The 27,868-nt window shown below is 39.1% G+C and overlaps 1 protein-coding gene across 1 annotated transcript in view; it reads left to right on the top strand.

The window, feature by feature from the left end:
* Positions 1 to 27,868, top strand: part of LOC126184768 (probable 28S ribosomal protein S6, mitochondrial) — a 51,958-nt gene that overhangs the window by 8,356 nt on the left and 15,734 nt on the right. Inside the window, exons 3-4 of the mRNA XM_049927322.1 lie at positions 1,764 to 1,925; positions 9,430 to 9,529. Coding sequence (XP_049783279.1) covers positions 1,764 to 1,925; positions 9,430 to 9,526 — 259 coding nt within the window. The 3' untranslated portion in view covers positions 9,527 to 9,529. The remainder of the gene's footprint in view (positions 1 to 1,763; positions 1,926 to 9,429; positions 9,530 to 27,868) is intronic.

Here is a 27,868-nt window from a genome sequence, read left to right as displayed (position 1 = left end):
CAAAAAAGTATCTGATTTCCTTGGCACATTTACTGTGGAATCCTTTTTGATTTTTGTTTCCTATACAAGATGTGGTGAGGTATGGGATTGTACTCCACACTCTGCAGGCATTGGGAGGAACAACAGACGGTGCATAGAGGAGGGGTATAATTGCCAGTGTTTATTTCCTATGCAAAGCTTGGTCAATCAGGGCAGGTTTACAGCCTTCGGTTGAGGCAATAAATTTTATTGTGTCTAATTCTGCTTTGAAATCTTCTTTGGACAGGGAAGGATAAGAGACAGTGCGCTGTTGAATAGAAAGTGCATGTTTGAGTGTAACTGGGTGTTGTGAGCAAGAAGGTATTGCCATGTCTGTAGCTGTAGTGTTTCCAAAGATTTTGAAACAATGTGTTTTTGTACAGATGGCAGTAGTTAGATCTAGGAAGTTTTTATGCTAAGCGAGTCTGTGTGTCAGTCTCAAGTCATCCACTTCCACAGGCTTAACATCAGACCAGTACATCATCTCTGTCAGAATATCAACACAGTCTTTTACTGGTATGTTGGAAAATAAACGGTAGGCATTAAATGATACTAATTTAGCACTGTGTGAGATGTATGAATGTTTTATTTTATTTACAAGATCCACAAAGTTTCAAAAACTATGCTTTGATTTGAATTTGATGTTATGTTTTATCATAGTGTCCAATTTACTTGCCAGTTTGTGAAATGGAGCTGTGTATGAGGATACAATTGGATGAATGGGTACACCCTGCTTATGCAGTTTCAGATGCCCATATAGTCTACGAGGCACTCAGTTCATGTAGTTAATAGCTTTGCTTCAAAATCAGAAAATACACTTCTATAAGAATCCCGGTAATCCATCAAATGGGACTGCAGCTGGACACATAGTACTTGAATAATGATGAGAAAACCAACGGCTGCATTTGGATCTAATGTTATTTATTCTTTTTAAAGCATGCTACCAGTTTCGACACCACATGGTGTCATCTTCAGGCCCCGAACGTAACCTACCATCCACAACCGTTTTCATGTACAATGAATAGAGGCGTATGCCAAAAGTAACTGGATTTCGTATCTTCTGTGGCAACAACAGTCTCAACATGCTCAGACAACAATACTTCTGTAGGAATGACTATGATCTGTTATTTCCCCAGTTTTGTCATTCAGCTGTTAAGAACTACATTTGGCACACTTTATCTTACATGTAACAAAACCATATCATTGGGATGGTTAATTTAAGAACAGTCGTATGTTCTGAAGCTTCATGGCATGTTAAAACTGTGTGCCAGACTGAGGCTCAAACCTAGAACTTTGTCTTTTTGGAGCATTGCTGCTGAAAGGCAAGGTTCTGGGTTCAGGTCCTAGTCCACCACAGTTTTAATCTGCCAGAAAGTTTCAAAATAATGCACATTCCACTGCAGGGTGAAAGATTCATCATGAAACCATATAGGCCTTGCATCTCTCACATAAAAGTACATGTGTTTTGTATTATTATCAATTGTAGTCATGTAGTCAGTAAGTAATTAACTGCAGATTTTTTTATGTGTTGTGTTGATTATGTTGAAACATCATATCTAGAAGTTTTCTTGATTGCTTTTAGAGGTAATTATAGAGTGAGTACAGTGCCAGCTATCCTGTTGTAATTTATTGATTGTTCCTTTGAAATCACTATGTGTTTTATGGACAAAAAATTTCTTTCAGTTTGATTGGAAGACCACGCTTTTCCATGTAGCTTTATGATTTTTACTTTGTCATTTTTTCAGTTACTTTTTGATTGAGTTTGACACTTCACCAAAAACAATAGACTACTTGATTGACGAATTTCACAGAGATGTAGATGTCCTGCGTTCCAGGATTTACAGGTCACATGAAAAAGAAGAGTTTGAGTGCACATTTGAAGAGGAGTGCCTGCCTGCAGCATACAGGTAATCATGTTTTATAAATAATTCCTCTGAAATTATTTGTGATAAATATTATACATAAGCCTATCTCCTCATGTTGGGCAGATCATTGTCTCCAATAAGAACAGAACAAATAAACAATGTTAATGGTGGTGCAACCTGATTTAAATTTTGTGTGTATTCCCTATGTCATTTGAAGCATATGCTGAGACATTTCTGTAGAAAAGACTACGATCTGTTATTTCCCCAGTTTTGTCATACAGCTGTTAAGATGCATTGCACACCTTTGCAAATACGTTACTATAGTAACCAGAATTTGACACAACCAGAAGGCACTGGCCGACTGACCGAGGGAGTCAAGGGTGATTCGCTAAAAACCACGGAAAGAAAACAGTGATGGAGGAACAACGAAGACAACACAATAGAATGACAAGTCTGGAGAGCGAACTGAATTGAGAGCCTAGACATAGAAATATCAGGAACCAACCAAGAGTGCAGTTGGAATCCGACTGAGTTCTGGGCCCCTGCACTGCTAGTTTTATAGCATGGCCACAAGTGCCAATAGGTTGGGTTGTGGGACATGGCCTGTGCCTAGCACTGAGGTGGCGACAGCAGCACTCACAAATATAAGGAGCAGTGTCTGCGGCTGTCATCTGTGTCCATGCATTCCAGGGAGGAGGGCTGAGGCTTTTGAACTCATTGGGACTGGATACCAGGATTCCCCTCCTCCCCCCTCCCCCAAAAATTGATGCATTTGAAGCGTCGTGGACAAAGTTTTGGAAGGTGAACCACTGGCACGGTTGGCGTCCTGATGGAGGAGCCTGCCGGCTGCAAGAAGGAACACAGGATGTCAGACAATGTGCTTGGGAATGGCGATGTGGGAGATGACTGTTGCATGGATGGGTGCTATAGTGAGGTCTCAACCTCCATACCCGCATCCACGGGAACCACTGATGGTGGCCTGGAGCACAAATTGCACCCGTGTGCTTGAGGGATTGGCAAAAGGGTATTCCAATTCTGAGTGACCCACTGATGGTGGCACAGTCAGTTGGTAGGGAAGGAGTTGATTGGTGTGCCAACAGTCCAAACCCCTCAGAGTATCAGCTGTCATAAGGCACCGCCATGGATGGCCACCACTGTAGCTGGCATCCACAAAGGTTTTGTTCCATGTGAACACACCCAAACAGCTGAACCTGGGGGGTATCATTCAGCTTGTCAGATCTGGGATTCTGAGGGCTGTCGTGCCTAGGTGCTGAGAAACATTGTTAGTGCTGCTGCGGTGCTGGGTGTGCCCAATGCTGTCAACTTTTGTTGTTTAAATGTACACACCACCCTCTCCACTTCACCATTGAAGAATGGGTGAAAAGGTGGGCTAAACAAGTATTTAATTTCATTGACATTGCAGAACTGTTCAAGGCCATCACCATGAATTAGGGTCCGTTGTCAGACAAAAGAGTGTGGCGAAGCCCTTTGATGACGAGAATCCAGGTAAGTGCATTGAGTGCGGTGGTCCTAGTGATGGATGCCATGCTAACCACATAAGGGTATATGGAATAAGCACCACGGCAATGAGCCACATAGAGAGAATGGGACCAGCTAAGCCCAGGTGAATGCAGCCCCAGGGTCAATGGGGAGTGGGGCAGGGCGAAAAAGACTGAAGTGGAGTAATGTAGTTGGCATGACAACACGGTGAATATCTGCTTCCTCATCCAGCTGCATAATATCGAAGACAGCGGACAAACAATGACAAAGGTGAGCCCAGACCCAGAGTTCTGGCTCAGTAGATTTGGAAAAATAAGTGGGCCACCCATGTAACACATAGTGCACAACAAACCATAGGATAGGGTCACAGAGCATGTCTGCGGCAATGTGAGTAGCAGTAATGGAAATCCCATCCAAGGTGCATTGTCATTTTGTATCAATGTGGAAACAGAAGATTCCCTGTTGGTCAAACACCGGCTCTGGCCCTGAGGGTAGATGAGAGAGCGTATCTGCATTTGCATGTTGCACAGTTGGCTTGTACTTAAAGGTGTAATTGTAAGAACTAAGGAAAAAAGCCCAGCACTGGAGCCTTTGAGCTATCTGCTCTTGAGGCTGAGAGTGTGGCCCAAAGAGCGCTACCAATGGTTTGTGGCCAGTAATGGGGATAAACTTTGTCCCAAAGAGGTACACATGGAGTTTCTTAATGGCATAGATGATTGCCAAAGCCTCTGCCTCGATCTGTGAGTAGTTTCTGGCATCAATGTCTTCGACGTGTAGGTGATGGGTTGCTCAGTACCATCTCCATTACAATGCCCCAGCACCGCAAATGCCATATGGGGAATCGTCAACAGCCAAAACAAGGGGATGTGATGGAGAAAAGGGTGTAGGGAAAGGTGCCAAGTGTATCTTGTGCTTCAGCTTGAAAAAGCATGTTCATAGACAGTTGAACTCTGTATCTGAATGTGCTTCTTCTGCAGCTGCTTGAGAGGGTGTGCAATGTGTGGTGCTTGCAGGAGGAACTTAGAATAATAATTCACTTTACCCAGAAAAGCCTGCAGGTCCTGTAGATTTTGAGGATGTGGGAGAGAGTCAACAGCCCTAACGTTTCAGTCAGTGGGCTGATTCCCATTTTTGTTGAGCGTGTGTCCAAGGTATTCCACCTGCTAGTAAAAAAATTGACATTTTTGTAGGCATCACTTTAGCTCTGCATTAACAACATAGGAAATAGATCATCTAGGTAATTGGTACAAGCTGGAATGAATATAGTTAACTGTACCAGATATCTCTTCAAGATTATGATAATGGAAGAGAATGTGACGGACAAACATTTGTATTTGTACAAACCAAAGAGTGTATTGATGACCATAAAACATAGTGATTCCTCATCCAGTGGGATCTGTAAATAAGCACTGACAAGCTTCACGAGGAGATTCTCCGGATATGATATGAAGTAGGTTTCAACGTGTACTTGGGCATTGATTGTTGTCCCAAAATCTCCACAGAGCTGGAAGGATTCATTCTGTTTCGTAACCACTACCAGTGGTGTGGACCAAGGACTAGTCTAGACAGGTTCAGTTACCCTAGCTTTATGAAGCCGATTGAATTTGAGCTTAACGGCTGGTCGTAGGGAGACTGGAAGTGCACATGCCTGACATAAACAGTGCATGGTATCTGGACATATAGAAATATATGCCTCAAAATGGTGGTGCTCCCCAGTCCAGGGCCAAACAGAGACAAGTTCCTGAAAGAGAACCGTGTCTGGAATGTGAACTTTGTCCGTGATGAAGAACACAAACAGTGAGAAGGCATCCAGGCTGAAAACATTTCCAACTGAATGACTGTTGGCAACAAACAGTGTTATCAGCCATGTAACCTCCTTGTTTGCTGCTGTAGTTGTGAACTAACCTCTGAGGAGAGTTGATCTGTCACCATACACAGACAACTTGCAGGAGGTCGGGTCCAATGCTGAGTAACCCAGGTGAGCATATGTTGGGAGGTTCACAAGGGAAACCATCACTCCCATGTCTACAAACAAACATCCTGATGTGCAGTTGTGAGATCAGTAGACAGCTTGGTGATGGGAGGATTGCCCTGGGGAACAATGTTGTGTAGTTCACGCATTGTCACTTGACACAAATGTGGAGTGGGGTTTGACTGTCCCGATGCTTGACAGCAGACAGTTCAGAGATGCCCAGCCTTTCAACAATGGGTGCAGTGTGCCCAGTGATCTGTCAGTCTGCATGTTAGTGCAGTGTGAAACACTCAGGACAACATGGAAGACCCTGCTGCTTACACTGATGCGGTGTGCTTGGCTGCTCACAGGCCACTAACCCAATCAAAGTGATGAATCATGACAATGCCGTCAGGAAAAGGACTTGCAAGAATTTCGACACCTTGGTTGTGGTTGAACTCTTGCCATAAGATACTCATTTGCCACCTGTGTGATCTCAAAAGAGTGCACAATTTTCAAAATATCATTCAAGAAAAGATTGTCCTGCCTGAGAACTGCAGTATGTACTTCTAGATTGGGGACCAATTGAACCAACGTGTCTCGAATCACGGAATCCGCTTATGAGGTTTTACAAGATGGGTTTGCGCCAGTGAAATCACAACGGCGACTCAGTCCTTACAAATCCATCACCCATGAGCAATATGACTGCCTCAGTTGCTTGCAGCATTGATGAAACTCAATGTGTGATGCAACCACATGGAAACATTGTCAATAATAGTTCAACAGCAATAAACATGCCTACTGGATTGCTACTGCAACCAGATTTAAGAGGGGAGCCAAGTTATTTAGTTTTAAAAATGTCTCTGAGGAATTCCAAGAAAGGAAGATTGACCAGTTTACCGCTTTAACTGCTGTTGCAATTCTGCAGGAGCATCTGTTGCTGTAGCTGTTCCACAAGTTGCACAAGTTTCGCGCCCATAAGACACTGTTAACCATTTTCCCTATCGCCAATTATAGTAACCAAAATCGGGCACGACCAGGAGACACGGGCCAACTGTCCAAGGGAGTCAGTTGTCACAGTCACAGAAAGACAGCAACAGTGATGGAGGAACAGTGAAGATAACATGACAGAATGACAAGCCTGGATAGCAGACTGAATTGAGAGCCTAGACTTTGAGTACAATGAACAATACGAGAGTGCAGTCGGAACATGACTGAGGTCTGGCCCCTTGTGCTGCTATCTTTACAGTGTGGCCACAGGTGCCAATAGGCCGGCACCTGGGTGTGAAATGCACCTAGCACTAGGGCGGCAGCAGCAACACTCGCAAATATCAGAAGCACTGAGTAGCAGCTGTCGTCTAGGTCCATGCATTCTGACAAGCTTTCAAACTTGTCAGGTAGGGATACCAGAGTTACTTTCAAAATCTATACCGAACTGTAGCTCTCCTCCTCAGTTTTCAGTAAATGCATTATATGCTTGTCTGTCTATGTAATCTGGAATGTAAAACATAACCAAATGAAAAGCTGATTCTCCACCCTGTGTAAATCATTTTGTATATTGCTTTGGCCCCCCATAAATAAGCTAAGTTCAGCCAAAAATACAGTTCAGGAAATGATGGTTATTCACAGAGTATAGATTTAGCTGTACGTATGATGAAGCATCAATGTTTATATTGTTGGTAATGAAACAAGTCTTTTGTGTGTATGGATCCACAGCTGCTGTGAATTTCGCAGTCAGTCGTTGAGTTGTTTGTTTTCAATACTGCCTAACAACTGAGATATTTCAGCATTGCTGATCACTTTGACTGAAAAATATGTATAATTTGAACCTTATATTCTTATTAGGGTGCATTATCTTTAGTCACTTATTTACTTTTATGTATTTATTTTTTCCACTACTATATTTATTGTGGTCAATTTGCTCCTGTGTCTTGGAACAGGGTGAGCTGGCCCAATGAGAATACACTGGACTCATATTTGGTATTATGATGGCTCAAATCGCCATTCAGTCATCTAAATTTAGTTTTTCTGTGATTTCCCAAAATCTCATTAGGTGAATCCCCAAATCTCATTAGGTGAATGCCAGGATGGCTCCTTTGAAAACACATGACCATTTCATTCCCAATCCTTTCTCAGTCTGAGATTGTGCTCCATTGCTAATGACCTTTTTATTGATGGGACATTGAACCCTAATATTCCCTGTTTTTCTTTCTTTGTCTTGCACATTCATATTTCTTTTACGCTTGTCTCTGATTTCTTAAAACAAAATTTTGTAAGCTGTACCTATTTATGTAAACCTGTTGTAACATCTTATCACTGTCACTAATACTCTGACATTTGGAATACACTCTCTGATCACTGACCCACCAGTATAAAAGGAAACTGGGGGTATTGTGCTGTCAGTAGAGAAGCAGTAACAGAGAATTGGCAGGTCAAAGGAGTTCAGTAACTCCAAACATGGATTATCCATTAGCTGTCACCTGAGTAACAAATCCATCAGTGACATTTCCGATTGCCAAGTTGATTGGTGGTAATGTGATTGTGAAGTGGAAATGCAAAGGAACAACCACAGCTAAACAAAGACCAGGCAGACCTAATGTACTGATGGACAGGAACCTGATGAGTGTTGTTGTATAGGGTGGTTGTAAAAAAATTGCATGAAATCAGCAGAAGGAATCGCTCATGAGTTCCAAAGTGCTACCAGTAGTCCAGCTAGCATAATGAGTGAAAAAGAATGGGATACAATGGTCAAGTAGTTGCCCACAAGCCACATATTTCTTTAGTCAGTGCTAAGCGATGCATGAGGTGGTGCAAAGAGTGACACTATCGGACAGTGGATGGTAAAACGAGTGATTTGGAGTGATGAATCATGCTATACCCTGCGCCAACCTATTGAAAGAGTTTGAGTTTGGTGAATGCTTGGAGAACTTTACTTGCCATCATGTGTAGTGCCAGTAGTGAATTGTAGAGGAGGTGGTGTTATTGTATTATTTTTTTCTGTGTTTAGGGTGTGCCATCCTTATTTTTTACACATATATGAACACATTTTACAGCATTGTGTACTGTATACAGCAGAGGACCAGTTCAGAGGGGATGACTGATTGTACCATCATGACAATGCAGTCTGTCATAAAGCAGCATCTGTGAGGCACTGGTTTGCTGTCCTCAGCAGAGTTCAAACTGTTACAAAGGTGAAGGGTAGCCACACCCATATCCACTTTTAGGTGTCCAGATTCTTTTGATCAGACACTGAATTCCAGATGTTAAGTATTAAGATAGTAACTGAAATACTTTAAGTTGTAGGGCGTTTTTCTCTCACAGGCAGTGACTTTCAGTTTTGGCAGTGAAAGATGCCAAATCTCAGTGAGGTTTATATCCCACTTTAAACTCATGCCTGCTCCCTTTTTCTTATCATTTTCCCATAAAAAACTGCATGAACTGCATGCTATCATGACTGGTAAAACACAGTGGCATTCAAACCATCATTTACTTTCTTTAGAAGTATGGAAATAAATCCATGTTGTCAGAGACAGAAGAAATAACTGCTTGAAGTAATGTAAATGGAGATGTTCTTATAATTTGTGAAGAGCTAGCCATTAGGATGGAATCCTAGCATTTGTTTCACTACAATTAGATACAATCTAAGAGGTTAAGGGTGTTACTGAAACCATGATTTATTTTTTAAAATATTGGAGATGTAGTAGGGATTATCAGTTTTCATATCTTAAATCCATGGCTGATTAAAGAACTTGTGCTTAATATATTATAATTGAAGTCATCTGGCTCACTACATAAGTTGACACATGTTATTTTGCCTCACTTATTGTCTGTTTCATTATATCCCTCATCACATGGTTCTTTTTTCCCAGTTCTGCAGAAATAAATGCCTAACCTTTATCCACAGTGTGTTTCTGGCTGATATTTTAATATTTTAATCAGCCTTTTTTCTGTAGTAATATTCGATTGTGATTTCAGTGATGTACCACATTGAATTTCTGGGACATTAAGGACTCTCTTTGTGTTCCGCTTGTGTATGTTAAAACTAGATATTCAATTTTTTCACTAATTGCATCATATACTTTCTCATTTTTGCAGGAAAGATGTTCAGAAGTTGTTAGAAATAGCAAAAAAAGATGCAAAACCGAAGTTCAAACCAAATACGTCTCTGGATTACTATCCATTCAACAAGTAGTGAGTAAGTATTTTTGTTGTATGTTTCTTGCATGTTATTTATGGCAATTATGTTCTGAAGTTAGTAATAAATGAAAATTTGTACTGGACTGGGACTTGAACCTGGATTTCTCACTTTATGCGAGTGGTCACTGTAACCGATTCTACCATCCAAGCACCTCCCATTCAGCCCAAATTTCCAACTTGTCACACACTACTTCCATAACGCCCCCCTATCCGTCTTCCTAGGACGTGTGTGAAAGAACAGACACCACACATATAATAGTAATATCTACACCCTGATGGCATTTCATGATATCTTCAGTGTGGATGCACCCGAGGTCTCACCTCTTGCAGGAAGGTGCTGTGAGCAATAAGGGAAGGTGCTGTGAGCAATAAGGAAAATGAACTGTGGGGAAGGGGAGGGGGCTATGGCTATGGAAATAGTGTGAGAAAAGTTGGGAGTTTGTGTTGAACAGGAAGTGTGCTCAGATTGCTGAAGCAGTTAAGGCAGAAAGTCTGGATTCAAGTCCCAGTGTGGCACAACTTTTCACTTGTCATCATTGAATTGTTTTAATTCCGTCATGTGACTGAAGTCATTATTTCTCTTCATGTATATATATGGCCACACACACATGACTATTGTAGTGTAAAAGAACAGACACCATTATTTCTTGAAAGTTATGTGTTTTGAAATAATGTAAATTCCTTGCTTCTTGCTATCGTACTGTACACCTTCCTTTTCCTCCTCCTCCTCCTCCTCCTCCTTCTCCTTCTCCTCTTCTTTGCCTCTTTCCCATTTCTGTATGGGGTCTGCGTTGTTATACGAGTTTTCACAATTCAGTGACAGTTGGTGACTGGCTGCCCTTCCTGATCCCACAACTCTCCTGGGGTTAGAATGTGTGTACCTTCATCTGTCTGCTTCTAGAGTAAGTCATATATTCAAGTGTTAGAACATTTTCTAAATGTTTGTGTAGCAAATCTGAGGTGGGACATGGGTACCAGCTGTCATTTACCCAATTGAATGTGGGAAATCACCTAAAAACTACATCCAGGCTGGCCAGTTCACCAGCCCTCGTCATTAATTCGTGAGTTCCATTCAATCCAGGCCAGGCTTGCCTCTCCAAATCTTGAAAGCAGCACATTAACATGCTTGGCTATCCTGATGGTTTCCTAATGTACACAATGTCCACTGTATAAACCCCACTTTTACGTTCCCAGATTTAATGTTTTTCACTCCATTTACAACGCTTTTTTTATTGCTCATATCAGCTTTCTTATGTTCACAAAGCTAATCCACACCCTTTTTGCAGTAACATACTTATAATTTTCCCACAATTTAAGTTTTAAGAAACAGTATTCGTGGACATAAGAATGATGTAATTGACATAAAATGACATTGACTTTCAGATAGTGTTTACAGACATTATACAGTTAACTTTCTTGTGCCCTGGGTGCTCTACTCAGTGTATCTGAATTGGTATAAGTCAGAACAAGTTGTGACACTTGTGCTTCATCTCCTGCTGGACATCATTGTATCCATATTGTTTAGTGTTAACTACACCCTATGATTATGGTCGTATGTAGAGGATGTTCCCTTCCCAGTATTTGTTAGTAATAATATAGTTACATCTATGGTTTTATATGCACTGAGTACAGTGTTATCTGCTAGCTAAGACTGACTACATTCGCTGTACCAACAAAGCCCAGTTGACGTAGTTACTCCTGTCAACCACCATGCCAAGAGTTGACTGTGTGTACCGTGTGATGTTTAAAGTCTTGCATAAGTAATCAAAGTGTTGTGTTGTTAGTTGTTTCTCTCAAGTAGAAATTTAATGCTTTCCAGTTTTAAAATGGAAAATATTACCAAAAGAGATAAGAAAACACTGTCATTGGAAGAGGAAGTAAAAATTCTCAAAAGAGTTAAAATTCATCACAGAACGTGTGTGGCATTGCCACAGAGTTTAGCGGTACCTATGTCTGTGGTGCAGATCATCTTCAAAAACAAAGACTCTGTTTAGGAAAGTGCAAGTAACCATGGTCCAAATTCAAAAAGGATTGAATATGCCAGTTATTCTAAATATGCTGAACTCAAAGAAATTATGAATTGGTTTCAGGGGGCGTGTGTCTCCAACATCCTGATGAACAGTGTGATGTTTTGCTAAAAGGTACTCAAGGTGGCTAATGCACTTGGAATTGAGGACTTCTCTACATGTAACAAGGTGCACTGATAGGTTCAGAAAGTGGTATAATGTGGTGTACAAAAAATGGAGATGGTGAAGGAAACAGCGTAACCAGAAAAGCTTTTAGTCAATGGCAGAGTGGTAGATTATAAGAACTTACAAAGCAGTATAAACTGAGGGAAGGTGACACTGATCTCTTTTTCAATGTCTTTCCAAACTAAACACTGCCTTTAAAGGGGAAAATTGTCACAGAGGGAAAAATAGTGAAGTTGGCCTTACAGTAATGCTAGGCACAGACACTGATGGCTCTGAAAAGAAATTAAACCGTTTGTGACTGGAAAATTTTAAAAAAAATCATATTGTTTTAAAAATGGAAAAACATTTCCCACAAATTAAATTTTCAGTAACAAAGCATGGATGATGTTGGAACTAAACAAGAAGCAGTTGCATAGCTCTGATGCAAGAATGGGAACCTATAACAGGAAAATTCTCCTGTTTATGCACTATCACCCTTCACTACCAAAAAATATAAATTTATACAAATGGCAGCTCTAGGATTTTGCCACTACCCATACCTTCAAAACTTATTACTAGAAAGCCAGTGTGCAGGAGGCATTAAGTTTGGTGAGAGCTGGAAAAGACCCAGCCTCATTTAAAGTGTCAATTTTAGATGTTTCACACTATAATGCCAAGTCATGGACAGTGGTTAAGTAGTCCACCATCTCTAATGGATTTCGATAAGCAGGTTTCATCCAAGGAGGTGAAGGAAATGGATATGACATACAAGATGTGAGTAATAAATATGACACTGAATCTCTATGTGCTTCATCATGGGAAAGCTGCAGTTGGAGCATCCAGTGCAAGATTTCCAACACATTGATGACAATCTTGTCGCTGTTGAAAGTATGTCTGTTGAACATATTATGGACTTTCATATAGAGGAAAAGGATGATAGTGCAAAAAGTGACAGTGATAGCGATTGTGATAGGGATCCTTCTATCAAAAATGTAAATGCGGCAGTGAGGACAATAAAAAATTGATTTTTGCTGCAGATGTAGATGTCAGAGCTGTTCATTATGTTTATGAACTGAAAATTGTAACAATTCACCAAAAAATTAAAGCAATCTACAATTTCAGACTTTTTTCCTTAAAAAGTGGGGACTGCTGAACCTGTTTTTTCATTATGCCACATTTATGTAAGACCATTCAAATTAAAAGTCAGTGTGATAAACAAAATGGCTTATTTATCTTTTATAAAGCATCAACGTAAGAGGGTAAAGAGAGATTTGGTAACCCACAGCCCCCAGAATCTTGGTAGTGGTGGCAGACTGATCTGTAATGTAGCCCAAGGTGTATCTTAGGTTTGAACGTGACAATTTGGTTGTGAGTTTGTGAAGCCAATGAATGTGAATATGAATTAAAGGCTGTGGTGACAGACTGATCAGTAGTGCAGCCAAATCTCTATGTTTGCACACCATATTTAATGCTCTTTGCAATATTTCACACTTTCCATTATAAAATTTAAAACAGCCAGTGGTGCCACTTTTCTCAACATTGTAGCAGGACAAATGGATGCATTTTGGAGAGATCTTTAATCCAATGTAACACTTGCAGTGCATATTTTTGTAGTATGAAAATATAAATATGAAAATTGCCAAATACAGTGCTTTAGCTTTGCAAACACTTAAATATGGTGGTTTCATGGTTTACTGCCATCTGCCTCTCACCAAAATGAGTCACTCTTAGTACAGCTTGTTGTGTTGAAGTGGTGGAAATGTCACATCAGCAGCTGAACATAGTACCAAATTCAGAATACATGCATTAGTTATTAAACAAATCTGCAATGAATATTTTCATGCATATTATGTACATATAATATACATAAACTACGGAAATGTAATGCAGATTTTGGGGGGGGGGGGGTCCTATATGTGACTTTTACCACTTAAAATATTATTTCCGTCTTTTACATTTTCCCACAATTCACACCATTATTTTGCAAGTTCCTGGAATGGTATAAAAGAGGGGTTTCACTTAGTCAAAGTCTCGAGGTTGTTGCATTTCTTTCTTTTTTTTTACCATCTTTCTTATTATCCTCTGGAGCACGTGGATTATTCACTGTGGCTGTTATGTGAGTCACTTGTCATAGACTGTTGTGTCTCCATCCATTTTTCAGTTTGTTCATATATATCAACTTTTCTTGACATTGCGAAGGTGTTACATGGTTTCATTTTTAAACTGGTACACACATCTAGTTGAACACATGTAAATTTGACATTAATCATTTTGAGATTTTTCCAACTTGCCTAGGCAAATGCTAAGCTAGAGTTCATTTTGCTTTCTTTTATTAACAAGCGTAAGACATGAATCACTGACATCAAGCGACTTCTTTTTTAAAGAAGTAGAGACACACATTTTGCTGTTTTCGAGATTCAAGCACTGGATTATTTCTCTTATTACCACAGTATATTTGTTTCATTAATGCTTTTATTGGTAGTTGTTCATGTAAGTGTTCAAGTTTTTCCTTTTATACAAAAAATGGACTGGAATGCTCTCTTTGAAATTCTGAAGGTAACAGGAATAAAATACAGGGAGCTAAAGGCTGTTTACAGCTTGTCCAGAAACCAGACTGCAGCTATAATAGTCAAGGGGCATGAAAGGGAAGCAGAAGTTGAGAAGACAATGAGACAGTGTGTGACAAAGCAAGCTGGGATAATTTTAATTACCCTCTTTCTTTGCCATCTGCCTACTTAAATTCATTTTTCCACTTTTAACTAGTTACCATTAACATAAGTGAATATAATTGCATTTTCATAAAAGAGAAATGTTGGCCCTTAGTCTTAAAGAATATAACACCAGATCTAATTTTGACTATTCCTAGTTAGTATCTTTCATTATAGGGAGAAATCAGTAATTGTTTCGTGACTTAAATTCTATTGTTGACGTATAAACAAATATCAGTTATGTAATGTAACATTTGGAAGACAAAATGTGAGTAATCTTAAAGTATCTATTTGGCTCTCTTCAAAAACATATTAGCAAAACCGGCCCTGAATTAATTCCAAAGTAATTAACAGTTTTGTCAAAAGTATTGTTTGTGTAACTATATTTGTTGTCTTCATGATTTAAACAATTCGGCTTAACCCCTGTAGTAGGAGAAACTGTTAAAAGAAATGAATCTTTTGATGTATTCAGTTAATTTAATGAGTTAAGTTTTAATTGCAATTTCTGTAAATTTAACTTTAAACAATGTGTAGTTTCAGTACCTGTTATTGTGATGATATATAAGGGCCTGATGTTTGGTCACGAGACAGTCAGTCCACAGCTGAGTTTCAGATGAGAAACCTGTGTTGGTTAGAATGACAACAATGCTTCAACTTAACTATAGAATAAGTGTTAAACAATTAGACTGTGTGTAAAAACAATGACAGTGTCTGCTTTCCATATGTACCTATTTATTCTTCAAGAACTGTGTGAATTATGTGGTTATGTTTTTACTGCTCGTAGATGTTCAACAGTAAATTATTGTAGCAGTATGTGGAGGTTCGCCTGCAAACTATTAATGAGGCTTCTGGAAAGTTTAAACAGTAGTGCACTGGCTATACATATATATCTGTGTGCAAAGTGAAAGTAAAAGTCAGTGAAAAGGAACTGTGCATCTGTCAGCTACATTATTTACCGTAGTCAGCATCCAAATTACAAATCCCATTTTTCAGCCAGTGTAACAACACAGTACGTCAACACCAAGGACAATCAACAAACAAAGAAAAAAAAGCAGGTGGAACCGCTACAAGGGTTGTAGCCTATCCTCAGTGTTTTCAATCTGTACATTGAACAAACAGTAAAAGAAACCAAAGAAAAATGTGGAGTAGCAGTTAAATTTCAGGGAGAAGAAATAAAAACTTTGAGGTTTCCTGCTGACTTTATAATTCTCTCAGGGAGAGCAAAGGACTTGGTAAAGCAGTTAAATGGAATGGATAGTGCCATGAAAGGACGATGTAATACGTATTTACTCGAATCTAAGCCGCACTTTTTTTCTGGTTTTTGTAATGCAGAAAACCGCCTGTGGCTTAGAATCGAGTGCAAAGTAAGCGGAAGTTCTGAAAAATGTTGATAGGTGCCGCTACAACTAACTTCTGCCATCGAATATATGTAGCACTACACAGGCATGCTTTCCAGGCACAAAGATAAGTACTGACACACAAAACCTCTGTGTCAGTAAATAAATTAAAAGAAAAGGTAGAAGAATGTAAACATTATGCCATGTATTCTTTCGTGTTTGCTGCTATCTCAATTAAATCCTGTCTGCCTAATAAACTACGAAACTAGAGCGAGACAACAGCAAAAGCAGAAGAATATACATATCAAGTCATGTTTATATTCATATTATTCTTATGCTGAATAGTGATACAGTCAGAAATGAAGCATGGCAATTGACTAGATTTTTAAATCTAAGATGAATCTGATTTCTGTGCAGAATGTAATGTACTAAAGAGGCGTCTCCAAAGATTTTCAAATGGAGAAAAATTTTCTCTAAACTCTCATTCAGAACATCATCTATAATATGCAGTCTGTTATTCGGTGCTTGTTGCTCATTATCAAAGAAAGCAGCGGTGTTAGTATAAACAAATAGCAGTCTCTTGCCATTGTTTCGCTTATTAGACAAGTCCTCTTTTTTTTTATTGTAAGCCGCAGTAGCGCGCACAAAAGCAAGTTGTGCCGCGAGCAGCGACCGGTCGTAAACAAACAATGCATGACACAGTACAATAATGCATTTTCTGCTTAGAGTGATGTAAAAACCTATAACAAAGAAAACAGCACTTGTCAGATCAAAATAAGCAACCGATTCTAACCAGACGAAGCACTTCAAAAAGGAAGGGTACCCGTATAAATACGGACGGAGCGCCTGACACATAGCAATGGCTGCTTGGTAAAGCTTAACTGTTAAGCTTATGACTAGAGCCAAACTACTGTAGCTGTATCTTCATCCCTCCGACTTCAGTTGTGTATCATGTTACAATGGACCAACTTTGTTTCAATTTGGAGGTGCGGTCTAAAACATTTCTCTTCCCTTCAATTTCGAGTCTCAAATTTCAGGTGTGGCTTAGTTTCGGGAAAATATTTTTCCCTTGATTTCGAGTCTCATTTTTCAGGTGCGTCTTAGATTCAAGTGCGGCTTTGATTCGAGTAAATATGGTAAACATCAACAAAAGCGAAATGGATAAAGGAGAGTGGTTGAATTAAATCAGGTGATGCTAATAGGATTAGATTAGGAAATGGGACGCTTAAAGTAGTAGATGAGTTTTGCTACCTGTGCAGCAAAGTAACTGATGATGTCGGAAGTAGAGAGGATATAAAAGATAGACTGGCAGTGGTGAGAAAAGCATTCCTGAAGAAGAAAATGTGTTAACATTGAATATAGATTTAAGTGTTAGAAAGACTTTTCCAAAGGTATTTGTCTGGAGTGCATCCATGTATGGAAATGAAACATGTTCGATAAACACTTTAGACAAAAAGAGATAGAAGCTTTTGAAATGTGGTGCTGCAGAAGAATGTTGAAGATTAGATGGGTCAATCATGTAACTAATGAGGAAGTACTGAATGGAGTTGATGAGAAAAGAAATTTGTAGCACAATTTGACCAAAGGATGGGATTGGTTGATATGACACATTCTGTGACATCAAGGGATCACCAGTTTAGTATTGGACAAAAGTGTGGGGAGTAAAAATCGTAGAGGGAGACCCAGTAAGTAGCTTAAGAAGGATGTATGTTGCAGTAGTTATTGGGGATGAAGAACCTCGGATGGGATAGGGTAGCATGGAGAGCTGCATCAAACCAGTATTCAGACTGAAGACAACAACAGCAACAACAACAACAACAACAACAACTGAAAGATGGGAATAAAATCATAATCCAACATAACCTTTATAGAAGGACTATCTGTGGTTGAGTGACCATGTACACTTAACAACACCAAAACTGGCCACAGGAAATTATGGCCAGAGGTGAAGTCCTGTATGATACTGACACAACAAAATGAAGCATGTCACTTTTTCACTTTATAAATTATAGAACTGATCATATTTTAGAAGCATATCTTATAAGGTGAGGACATCAGGGATGTGCAAGTTGCTGGAAATCCAAAACTTGTCATCTGTTCAAATATAGTAAAATTAAAATGTTTCCAAGACTGTGAATCGCACAATTTATTTTGATATCAAGGTCACTCGTCATCTCCAAAGGTTAAAGTCACCTCATTTCATTTTCAGTTTATTCTGAGGCCACTCTAAAGAGGAAAAATTACTTGGAATATTATGGAAAACTGGTCCTGTCACTATTCTAGACCTGTATATTTTTTTTAAAAAAACTGTAAACAGAATATAGTGTCACTGTCAAAAAATACTCTGCGTAGCTACTGATGGTGGTCTTTTCAGTTAAATGGATAACATCATTAATTTCTGCTGTATGGACTGCAGGTTCAACTCCCATTTTGATTCCCTGATTTTTCCTTATTATGACACACATCCCTTTCTTTTGACAGTCCAGTGTCTCTGACATCTTCCACAATAATATGAGGCATATTCAGAAGTAAGGGCTGTTTGCTCATAAAAATATGTGTATTCATTAGAAAAAGTGTTTGGTGTTTGTTGCTTGCTTTAATTTCCCAGAAATCTTCTCTACTTCTCCATGTAAACACTGTCCACTTCTAGGCACTTTTTGTAATGCTCTACTAGCTTCTTCATCTCCTCTGCATAGAAGTTCTTTGCCTGGAAATTGAACCAGTTGACAATATCCATCTTGAGATCCTCATCATCTTCAAACAATTGTTCCAAGTGCAAGAAGAGCTAGTAATTGCTGGATGAGGGTCAGAACTGTAGAGTGGTTGCTTGAAAAGTCCCCAACATAAATGCCGAATCTTTACCGTTATATGGACAGTGTGTGCACACACATCAAGGAGAAGGCCTATCTCAGATGGCAGTTTCCCACACCATCAATCTTTGATAGCACATCTCAACTTTGTGAGCACTTCGCAATACGTGTCAACAACTATTAACCCATGTTTTATGAAATCAACCAAAGAAGTGTCCTTTTCATCCCAAAAACACTATCCGTAATTTCTTGAGTAAGTGGATTACTTTAAGTTTTTTGGCTTTGGTGAAGCTGAATGACACCACTCCATTGCCTGTTGTTTCAACTATGCAATGGTTTAGGATATCCATATATTGTTACCCACAACTGTGTGGAAAACAAATCATCTCTATCTTGTCAATAGTGTTCCAAAAACACCTGCCCTCGTGATATGCTTTGACCTTTGTGTCGGTTAAACATTTTTGGTACTAATCCTGCACACAATTTGCAATATCTGAGGCAGTCCCTTGACAGTCTCGTAAACAGGAGTATGTGCAACACAAGGATACTCATCAGGCAGAGCACCAATTGTGACTCATCAATCAAACTGCAGTATTTGGCTCACGTGTTGAATGATTTCATCGGTCTAGATACTGAACCTGTCACTCTGCTATTCATGATCCACATTTTTACCACCACTTTTTAAGTCTTAGCTCCATTGTCTTATCTTTTCTTTATTCATTATTGTGGACCTATAAAGTAGTCAGAACTTCGGATGAATTTGGTCTGTAGTTTCTTTTGCATGCAAAAATCAGATTACCGCCTGTATTTCACAACTTGTTTGAACAACAATTTTTGAAGCCATTGTTTTTTTGCTTTCACTCTGTGTCAAATAACCATTGAATCTACCGAGCGAGGTGGCGCAGTGGTTAGCACACTGGACTTGCATTCGGGAGGATGACGGTTCAATCCCGTCTCCGGCCATGCTGATTTAGGTTTTCCGTGATTTCCCTAAATCGCTTCAGACAAATGCCGGGATGGTTCCTTTGAAAGGGCATGGCTGATTTCCTTCCCCATCCTTCCCTCACCCGAGCTTGCACGCCGTCTCTAATGACCTCGCTGTCGACGGGACGTTAAACACTAATCTCCTCCTCCTCCACCATTGAATCTAAACAATGACTTCTGGGACATTGTAAACAGTTGTTAGAGAGCACTGCATTCATTCTAATTTGTTCCGGGGTGGCAGTATGTAAATATAAGCAGATAGCCCCTGCTTCTCAAATATGTCTCATTATGTGGAACACATTCCTTTTATACCATAATGTACACTTAATTTCCAACACTAGAGGCAATGGTAAGTTGGCTACAAATCGAGGAGGCTCATTTCTGTTGACAGCTTTTTCTAAAACTGGCAACAGTCTAGCAGTTCACTGGCAGCTATTTCTGCTGTTAGACAACCAATGTGAGGTGGCTCCAGCATATGGAAAAAATAATGAAATTATAATAAGAATAATATACTAACAATATATGATTTTCATTACAGTTAAGCAAAAGGTTGATGGTTTCCAAAAGATGATATTCAGTTCATGCAACAGCAGCAATAATAATACAAAAGATGTTTTTCTATGATTTCGTCACTGAATTCCATTTGGTCGTTTTGCAGCTTGATTACAGAAAAAGAAAATATCTGACTTAAATATATTGGTTCTGCAGCAATATTTGAAGTGACCATGTGGAGAAAACATTGTACCTCATGGCTAACAGGATACTGCTGTTGCAGATACTCATTTTACTGTAATGGTGGTTAAGGCAGATAGCTCATAAACTGAGATTTAAAGTCAGTTGAAATGTGCATATGTGACCATCTTCATTGAGTCAGAAATTTAAAATTTGTAGGCTCAGTTTCAAATCTTATTTGTGAACTAGCTGAGAAACCCAGTGTTGTCCAGATATTTATTTATAGCTGTGCTCAAGACTTCAAATGCATGGAATTTATTTTTGATTTGTAAAGCTTCTTTGTATATGAAATTTGGAGTAGTATGAGTGGGGCCACGAACAAAGAAATTGTTTGCTTCACTGACAGAGGAGAGAGCTATGTAGAGCTGACTATGCGAACAGCAACTGACTGACCCTAAGACTTGTGCCCACACCACACAGCAACTGGCCGCGTGATTTGTTTATGGTCATGGCATCACATAAGCTCACTGAGTGAAGGGTTTTGAGGAGCGAAAAATGCCTTATGCTCTCAACCAGAGTTATGTTATGCCTTAATTTCAGAAGGAGTTTCCAAAGCAGTTTAAAGCCTGATGTTCTCGAGCTGCAGAGAGTCATGCCTCAGGGTCTTCATTGAGTTCTTGAGACCAAATAGTCCACAGTCTTTTAGCTGTTCTGAGGCATTCAGAGAGACTTGAATGTTTTGTAGGCATTTTTTCGTAGCAATGAAAATGTAATGAGTAGGCACCCAAATCACAGAGCAAAGTTAATAAATTCATTTTTTTCTAGCAAAGAATATAAATAAAACCTATCAAACAAAACAAAGCAGTGTCATCAAGTTTTTAATATATAAAGTGAATTCAGTAAATCCGTACATCCTAGACAAGTAAATTCAATATTTGTTTGTATTCATAAAGATAAGACTGCGGTGCTTAATTCTGCCACTGACGTAAACTTCGGAAAATACTTCTACTGCTGTGGTAAATGTAAATGTCATGTGACTAGGGCCTCCTGTTGGGTAGACCGTTCGCCAGGTGCAAGTTTTTCGATTTGATGCCACTTTGGCGACTTGCGCATCGATGGGGATAAAATGATGATGATTAGGACAACACAACACCCAGTCCCTGAGCGGAGAAAATGTCCGACCCAGCCGGGAATCGAACCCGGGCCCTTAGGATTGACAGTCTGTCGCGCTGACCACTCAGCTACCTGGGGCAGTAAAAAACCCTCTCTAAGAAAGATGTCAAATACAAATAAAACTACCAAAGAAAATAAGGCAATATCATTGAGTTTTTAATTCACAAAGCCAAATCAGTAAATCTATATATCCTAACAGAGTAAATTCTCTGTTAGTTTTTATTCATAAAGATCAGATTGCAGTGCTTAAGTCTATCACTGACATAAACTTCCAACAATGCGTCTCTAACTAAGTTTAAAAAAAACTAACAGTGCCATCTATGGTGATTAAACATCTGTACTACTAAACTGAGTCAACAATTTTATGTAAAATGTTAAATTATGATATCTTTTGTTTTTCTGTGATCTGATTTTGATGAAAGAAAGCCTATATGTTGCCCAAGCTATGCTCAAGTCACCTGTGAAAAACTCATGAAAATTTGTCCAGTAGTTTCAGAAATTGGCATGTTCAAATGGACAGATGTGATGGTTTTGGATAAAATTTTAAATTACAATATCTTTTTTTTTCTGTGATCTGATTTTGATAGAACTAAAGCCCAAGTGCCCCAAGCTACATTCAAGTTACCCTATGAAAATTTGTATAGTTAATAGTTTTGGAAACAAGTGTGTTCAGACAGTTAGACATGACTGTTTTACAGTTTTATTATTAGTACAGGTTGTTAACAAAAAAAATTTCAAATGAATTTGTCTGGGTAAATCAGGTTCGCACCAGGAAATGACAATTGGGTTTCTAAATTTTTGTGGGATGTTGCCATATCTTGACTACATTGACAACAGGGACAGGGAGAATGTCTTCCCGTAGCCAACCTATTTTAATTGAGCAGATCCAGAAGTCTTGTGCTGCTAAGTATAGCCCATTGTTGTCCAGTCCTCAGAGATGAGGGATAGTCAAACATACAAAAGAAAGAGTGTCAAAATAACAAAAGAGGCTAAAGCTGGCTAGACATAGTGTTCAGATGCATTGATGGCAACCTACATCATAAATTAAGGGGTGGTGGTTTACAAAACTGAACAAGGCCTGTGGTTTCTAAACAGCAACCCACAGCAGGCTCAGTTTATTCTTAATTTAGTTTCTGGTGGTTTCACATTAATAATGTCTTGTAGATTATCAGAACATTTACATAGAATTATCAAGGAGGTGTAATTCTTAGAACTGACTGCTACCATACTCCATCTACGAGTGAAATTTCTGGGAACCAAAGTCTCCTCTATAGGAACCAACATGGGTTCCAAAAATGATCGAGTGAAACCCAAGTTGCTTTGTTCATCCAAGAGACCCAGAAAGCAGTAGACACAGATGTCCAGGTAGATGCCGTGTTCCTCAACTTCTGGAAGGCATTTAATACTGCTCCACACTGTTGCCAAATGAACAAAATACGAGCATATGGAATATCAGACCAGGTGTGTTACTGGGTTGAAGGGTTTCTAACTAACAGAACACATCATGTCATTCCGAATGGGAGAAGTCTTCAGACCTAAAAGCACTTCGGATGTGCCCTAAAGCAGTGGTATAGGACCATTACTTTTCACAATATATATAAATGACCTAGTATATAATGTTGGAAGTTCCATGAGGCTTTTCACAGATGACACTCTTGTGTAGAAAGTCACGATGGTAGAAAATTGGTTCTCGACATCAACAAATGTAACATATTGTGAATACATAGACAGAAAGATCCTTTATTGTGTGATTACAAAACTGGAGAACAGTCACTGGAAGCAGTTACTTGCATTAAAATCCTAGGAGAGTGCTACAGAGCACCCAGGAACTGGGTCCGTGTGTTGTCCTCATCATTTCATCATCATCATCATCTTTCATGACAGTGACTGGATCAGACTGTGTAAAAATTGGGACTTTGTACGGGGTCTGATGACCGCGCAGTTGAGCGCCCCACAAACCAATCATCATCATCATCATCATCATGACCATCACCACAATCAAAGAAGAGCAGTATGTTTCATTACATATTCATTTAGTAAGTGTGGAAACATCATGGAGATGCTCAGCCAACTTCAGTGGCAGATGCTGCAAGTGAGGCTTTCTGCATCACAGTATTGTCTGCTGTTAAAGTACTGAGAGCATACATTCTTAGAAGAGTCAGTCAGCATATTGCTGTCTCCTATGTATATATCACGAAAAATCCATCAAGATAATATTGGAGAGATTCAAGTCCACATGGAGGCATACCACCAATTGATCTTCCCACAAACTGTACGCAACAGGAACAGGAAAAGGGGGAAGTGACACTGGTACACAAAATACCCTCAGCCACACATCTTAAGGAGGCTTGTGGAGTATAGATGTAGATTTAGATTTAGATTGGGAATGCTAATATTAATTTCAGTTAGTCCACTAATGACACACTGAATAAATTCCTAACTACTGTGAATGTTGAGTGTCCTGTGGATTTCATCAACTGTTGTGTCAATTTAACTGTTGAAATAATGCAGACAAATGAAAAGTTCTTCGTTTTTATAGTTTGAGGACTCTTCTTAGCTGCATGTTACTGGGTACAGTAACTAGTAGAATAACTAAGTGCTATACTAAGTATTTTCCTACTGTAACATTCAATTTCCAGTATGATTCATAAGTCTTCTGGCTACCTCAATTCGGTATCTGGTAGGCATAGTCATAGGTATCTGCTTTTGGCAAAACCAAGTGTGTTTCTTTAATCTAAAATACGTATTTTTAACTGATTTCACATTGCTATACCTTGTGTCAACACATTTGACAGGGAAGAGTGTGTAACACAATTGTTGAAAAATCATAACTGACAAACACTTGAAAAAGAAAGGTCTCTTACAAACCATGCATAGAAAACTTCTCCTGCCATCTTTCAGAGTAGAAATTATGAATGTTCTGAAACTTCCCTAAGATATTATGCAGATGAAATTAAATAACTATCAGCTCGTACAGAACTTTACAAGCAGGCATTCCTCCCATGCTCTATCTACGAATGAAACAGGAAGAAACCTTAATGTATGATACAATGAAAAGTACCTACTGCCATGTGTTTCAAAGTGATTGTGTGGAGTATAGATGAAGATTCATGTGTAAAAACTAGTTTGCTAAAATAAAGTCTTACGATAACATCAGTGACAGGATTTTTCATTTCCTTTGACAATTACAAACAAGTTGTGATAAAAATTACAAAAGCAATTAATAGGCTGATTTATATCACTTCTTTTCAGTAGATTAAGCAGTAAAAAATGTGGAAATTAGCTCATATCTGCAACAACTGATGTAATTACCTGTCTCTTTGTTTCTTTTTTAATGTGCATTTTGATTGATTACTGTGTGGCATCAGATAATTTTTAATTAGGTTTAAATATACATTTTCTCCTGCCACCATGTTTCCTCACTGGCACAGTTGATCTAAACTGGTACTCATATATGATGCAAAATTGCACTTGAACACAGTCTGTTTCAACATAAAAATTGCACAATATCTCACTGCATTGTGACATTTGCGGTAAGCTTCTTTCGCAGTTATTTGCAATATAAGCTAATAATGGTTAATCTGTAATTCATTAGAATTTCAGGTAAAGTTGAATCTGACAACTAGTTTTATACTTTAAGATCTCTCCTGCCATGCCCTGTATAGGAAGTTGTCACACTGGTGGTATTAGCAGCCACTAAGTTCTTGGATATTTCCACACGAGGTAACTTCCAGTTCTGGGAAAATACTGGTATACTACTTTTGAAATACTGGTATACCACTTCTTTAAGAACTCAATCATGCACTTCAAACGTTAATGATGTATTATCATTTCTATTGCATGTGTTCCACTCCACACAGTCTTCATTCTGTTTATAGTATAGATTTTCCATAGACAATCACTCAACAATAAAGCAGGAATCAGAGGCATTTACTGTGATGCAAAGAGCATGACATTGTCGATGGATGTCCCAAACAGCTCTGGAGCATAACTTGTCTCAAGATGGATAGCTAGTTATTTCCTTTGTTGCAAAAATGTTTTTGGGCAGAAGTGTTAGCATGTCGAAAAGTTAAGTAAATTATATCATTGCTTTAGTGAGATATTCCAAACAGATCTACTGCATCACAAAAACATTAAAGAATGAACAGTCTCAAAAACTGGGTTTGAAAGTTTAATACTACACTCCATTTACTGCTAGATCACTGACATACACAATAGCATACACTGAGGTGATAAAAGTCATGGGGTACACCCAAATATTGTGTTGGTCGTCCTTTTGCCCATTGTAGTGCAGCAACTCAACATGGCATGGACTCACAAAGTTACTGGAAATCCCCTGCAGTAATATTGAGCCATCCTGCCTTTGTAGCCAAAGTGCAGCTAGTGCAGGATTTTGTGCACAGAACTGATCCCTCGATGATGTCCCATAAATGTTTGATGGGATTTAAATCGGGTGATCTGGGTGGCCAAACCATTTTCTCAGATTGTTCAGAATTTTCTTCAAACCAATCGCAAACAGTTGTGGGCCGGTGACATTGCGCATTGTCATCCATAAAAATTCCATCATTGTTTGGGAACATGAAGTCTCTGAATGGCTGCAAATGGTCTCCAAGTAGATGAAAATAACCATTTCCAGTCAATGGTTCGTTCCATGTAAACATAGCCCATTATGGAGCCACCACCAACTTGCACAGTGTCTTGCTGACAAATTGGGTCCATAGCTTCATGGGGTCTGCACCACACTTGAACCCTGCCATCAGCTCGTACCAACTGCACTCAGGACTCATCTGACCAGGCTATGGTTTTCCAGTCATCTTGGGTCCTACCAATATGGTAATGAGCCCAGGAGAGGCACTGCAGGCGATGTGCTGTTAGCAAAGGCACTTGCATCAGTCTGCTGCCTTAGCAAAGGCAGTCTGCTGCCGTAGCCCATTAACGCCAAATTTGGCCGTGCTGCCCTAACGGATACATTCTTCGCGCATCCCACATTGATTTCTGTGTTTATTTCACACAGTGTGGCTCATCTGTTAACACTGACAACTCTACACATATCTTGCTGCTCGTGATCGTGAAGTGAAGCCCATCGGCCACTGCGTTGTCTGTGGTGATAGGTAATACATGAAATTTGGAAGTGTTGACAAAGTCTTGATTGTGTGGATTTCAGACTATTGAAGTCTCTAACGATTTCCAAAATGGAATGTCCCATGCACCTAACTCCAACTACCATTCCGCGTTCAGCGTCTGTTAAGTCTTGTCGTGTGGCTATAATCACATCGGAACCTTTTCATATGAATCATCTGAGTGCAAATGACTACTTCACCCTTTCATACCTTGTGTACGCGATACTACTGCCATCTGTATATGTGCACATCACTATCCCATGACTTATGTCAGTGCACTGTTCAGATGGTAGAGAACTGTACAGACTGCTGCTGTCTGCAGCTTATGTGGAAGCAGGACTTAATTGTGAAAGTTAATTGTTGAATTAAGTGATCACCTCTAGCAGCCGGTGGCCAGGATTTTGGATAAAACCTGTGTACATGGTTTCTGAGGCTAGTTGCAATGATGCTGTTTGATAGAAACCATTGAGATTCACTTCCATTGGCTGTCATAATAAAATTGATTGGAACCTGGAAACTCAGTGTCAGTGTCTTCTGCCCTTAGCCCACTGATAAGGAATGGCTCTGGCTTCTGAAACATTTAAGAATAATAAAATATTGGTGACCTGAGAATTCTTCATTACTGTTCACATGCCACTGTTTAATAATAATAATAATAATAATAATAATAATAATAATAATGGAGCAAAATTAACTTTAATAAAAAAAACTAGTAGTTTTAATTGAATATTTCAACCAGTCACAAGACACACCTTCAGAAGTAACGAATAACTTGAAGGAAAACCTCAGTACAATAATGTATAGTTTCCACAGGCGAGATATTACTATCAGAAGAGATTTTAACCATGTCAGTAATGTAAAGGAACTTGGGATGAAGTAAAAATTGATGAGACTCTACAGAAATATACACCTAGCAAAACAGTTAAGTAGATCCCCCATCCCACAGGTATACAAACAGTATTATGAAGATATACCATAAAATAATGCCTTTTGCCCAAGCCATGTAAAGTAAAATGTAGAACTGCAGACAGATCTAAAAATGGCTACCAGAAGGGCAATGTCTAGTCTTCAGACTTCTATTGTCAAATCTCTCACAAAACCATAAAGCATTTTTAAGTCTGACTATATTATAAAAACTAATATTTTAACACTTGTCCAAAACTGACACCAGATAAATATTAGTTGAAAACAGAATTCTGCTTCTGGCTAAACTTGACAGGGTCTTCAAGTCAGACAAATCCAAGTCAAATACTGTATGTAATTTTCATGGGAATAAGTTCTGTTGTTAACTACAATTTATCACACATCCTTTAAACAGGGAATCATTCTCATTGACTGATAGAGAGGACATGTTACCCTGAC

The sequence above is a fragment of the Schistocerca cancellata genome, chromosome 4 (genome assembly GCF_023864275.1).
Source record: "Schistocerca cancellata isolate TAMUIC-IGC-003103 chromosome 4, iqSchCanc2.1, whole genome shotgun sequence".
NCBI classification, from domain to species: Eukaryota; Metazoa; Arthropoda; class Insecta; order Orthoptera; family Acrididae; genus Schistocerca; species Schistocerca cancellata.
The sequence above is the reverse complement of the archived record's forward strand: the minus strand, read 5'-3'. Positions and strand labels throughout refer to the sequence as shown.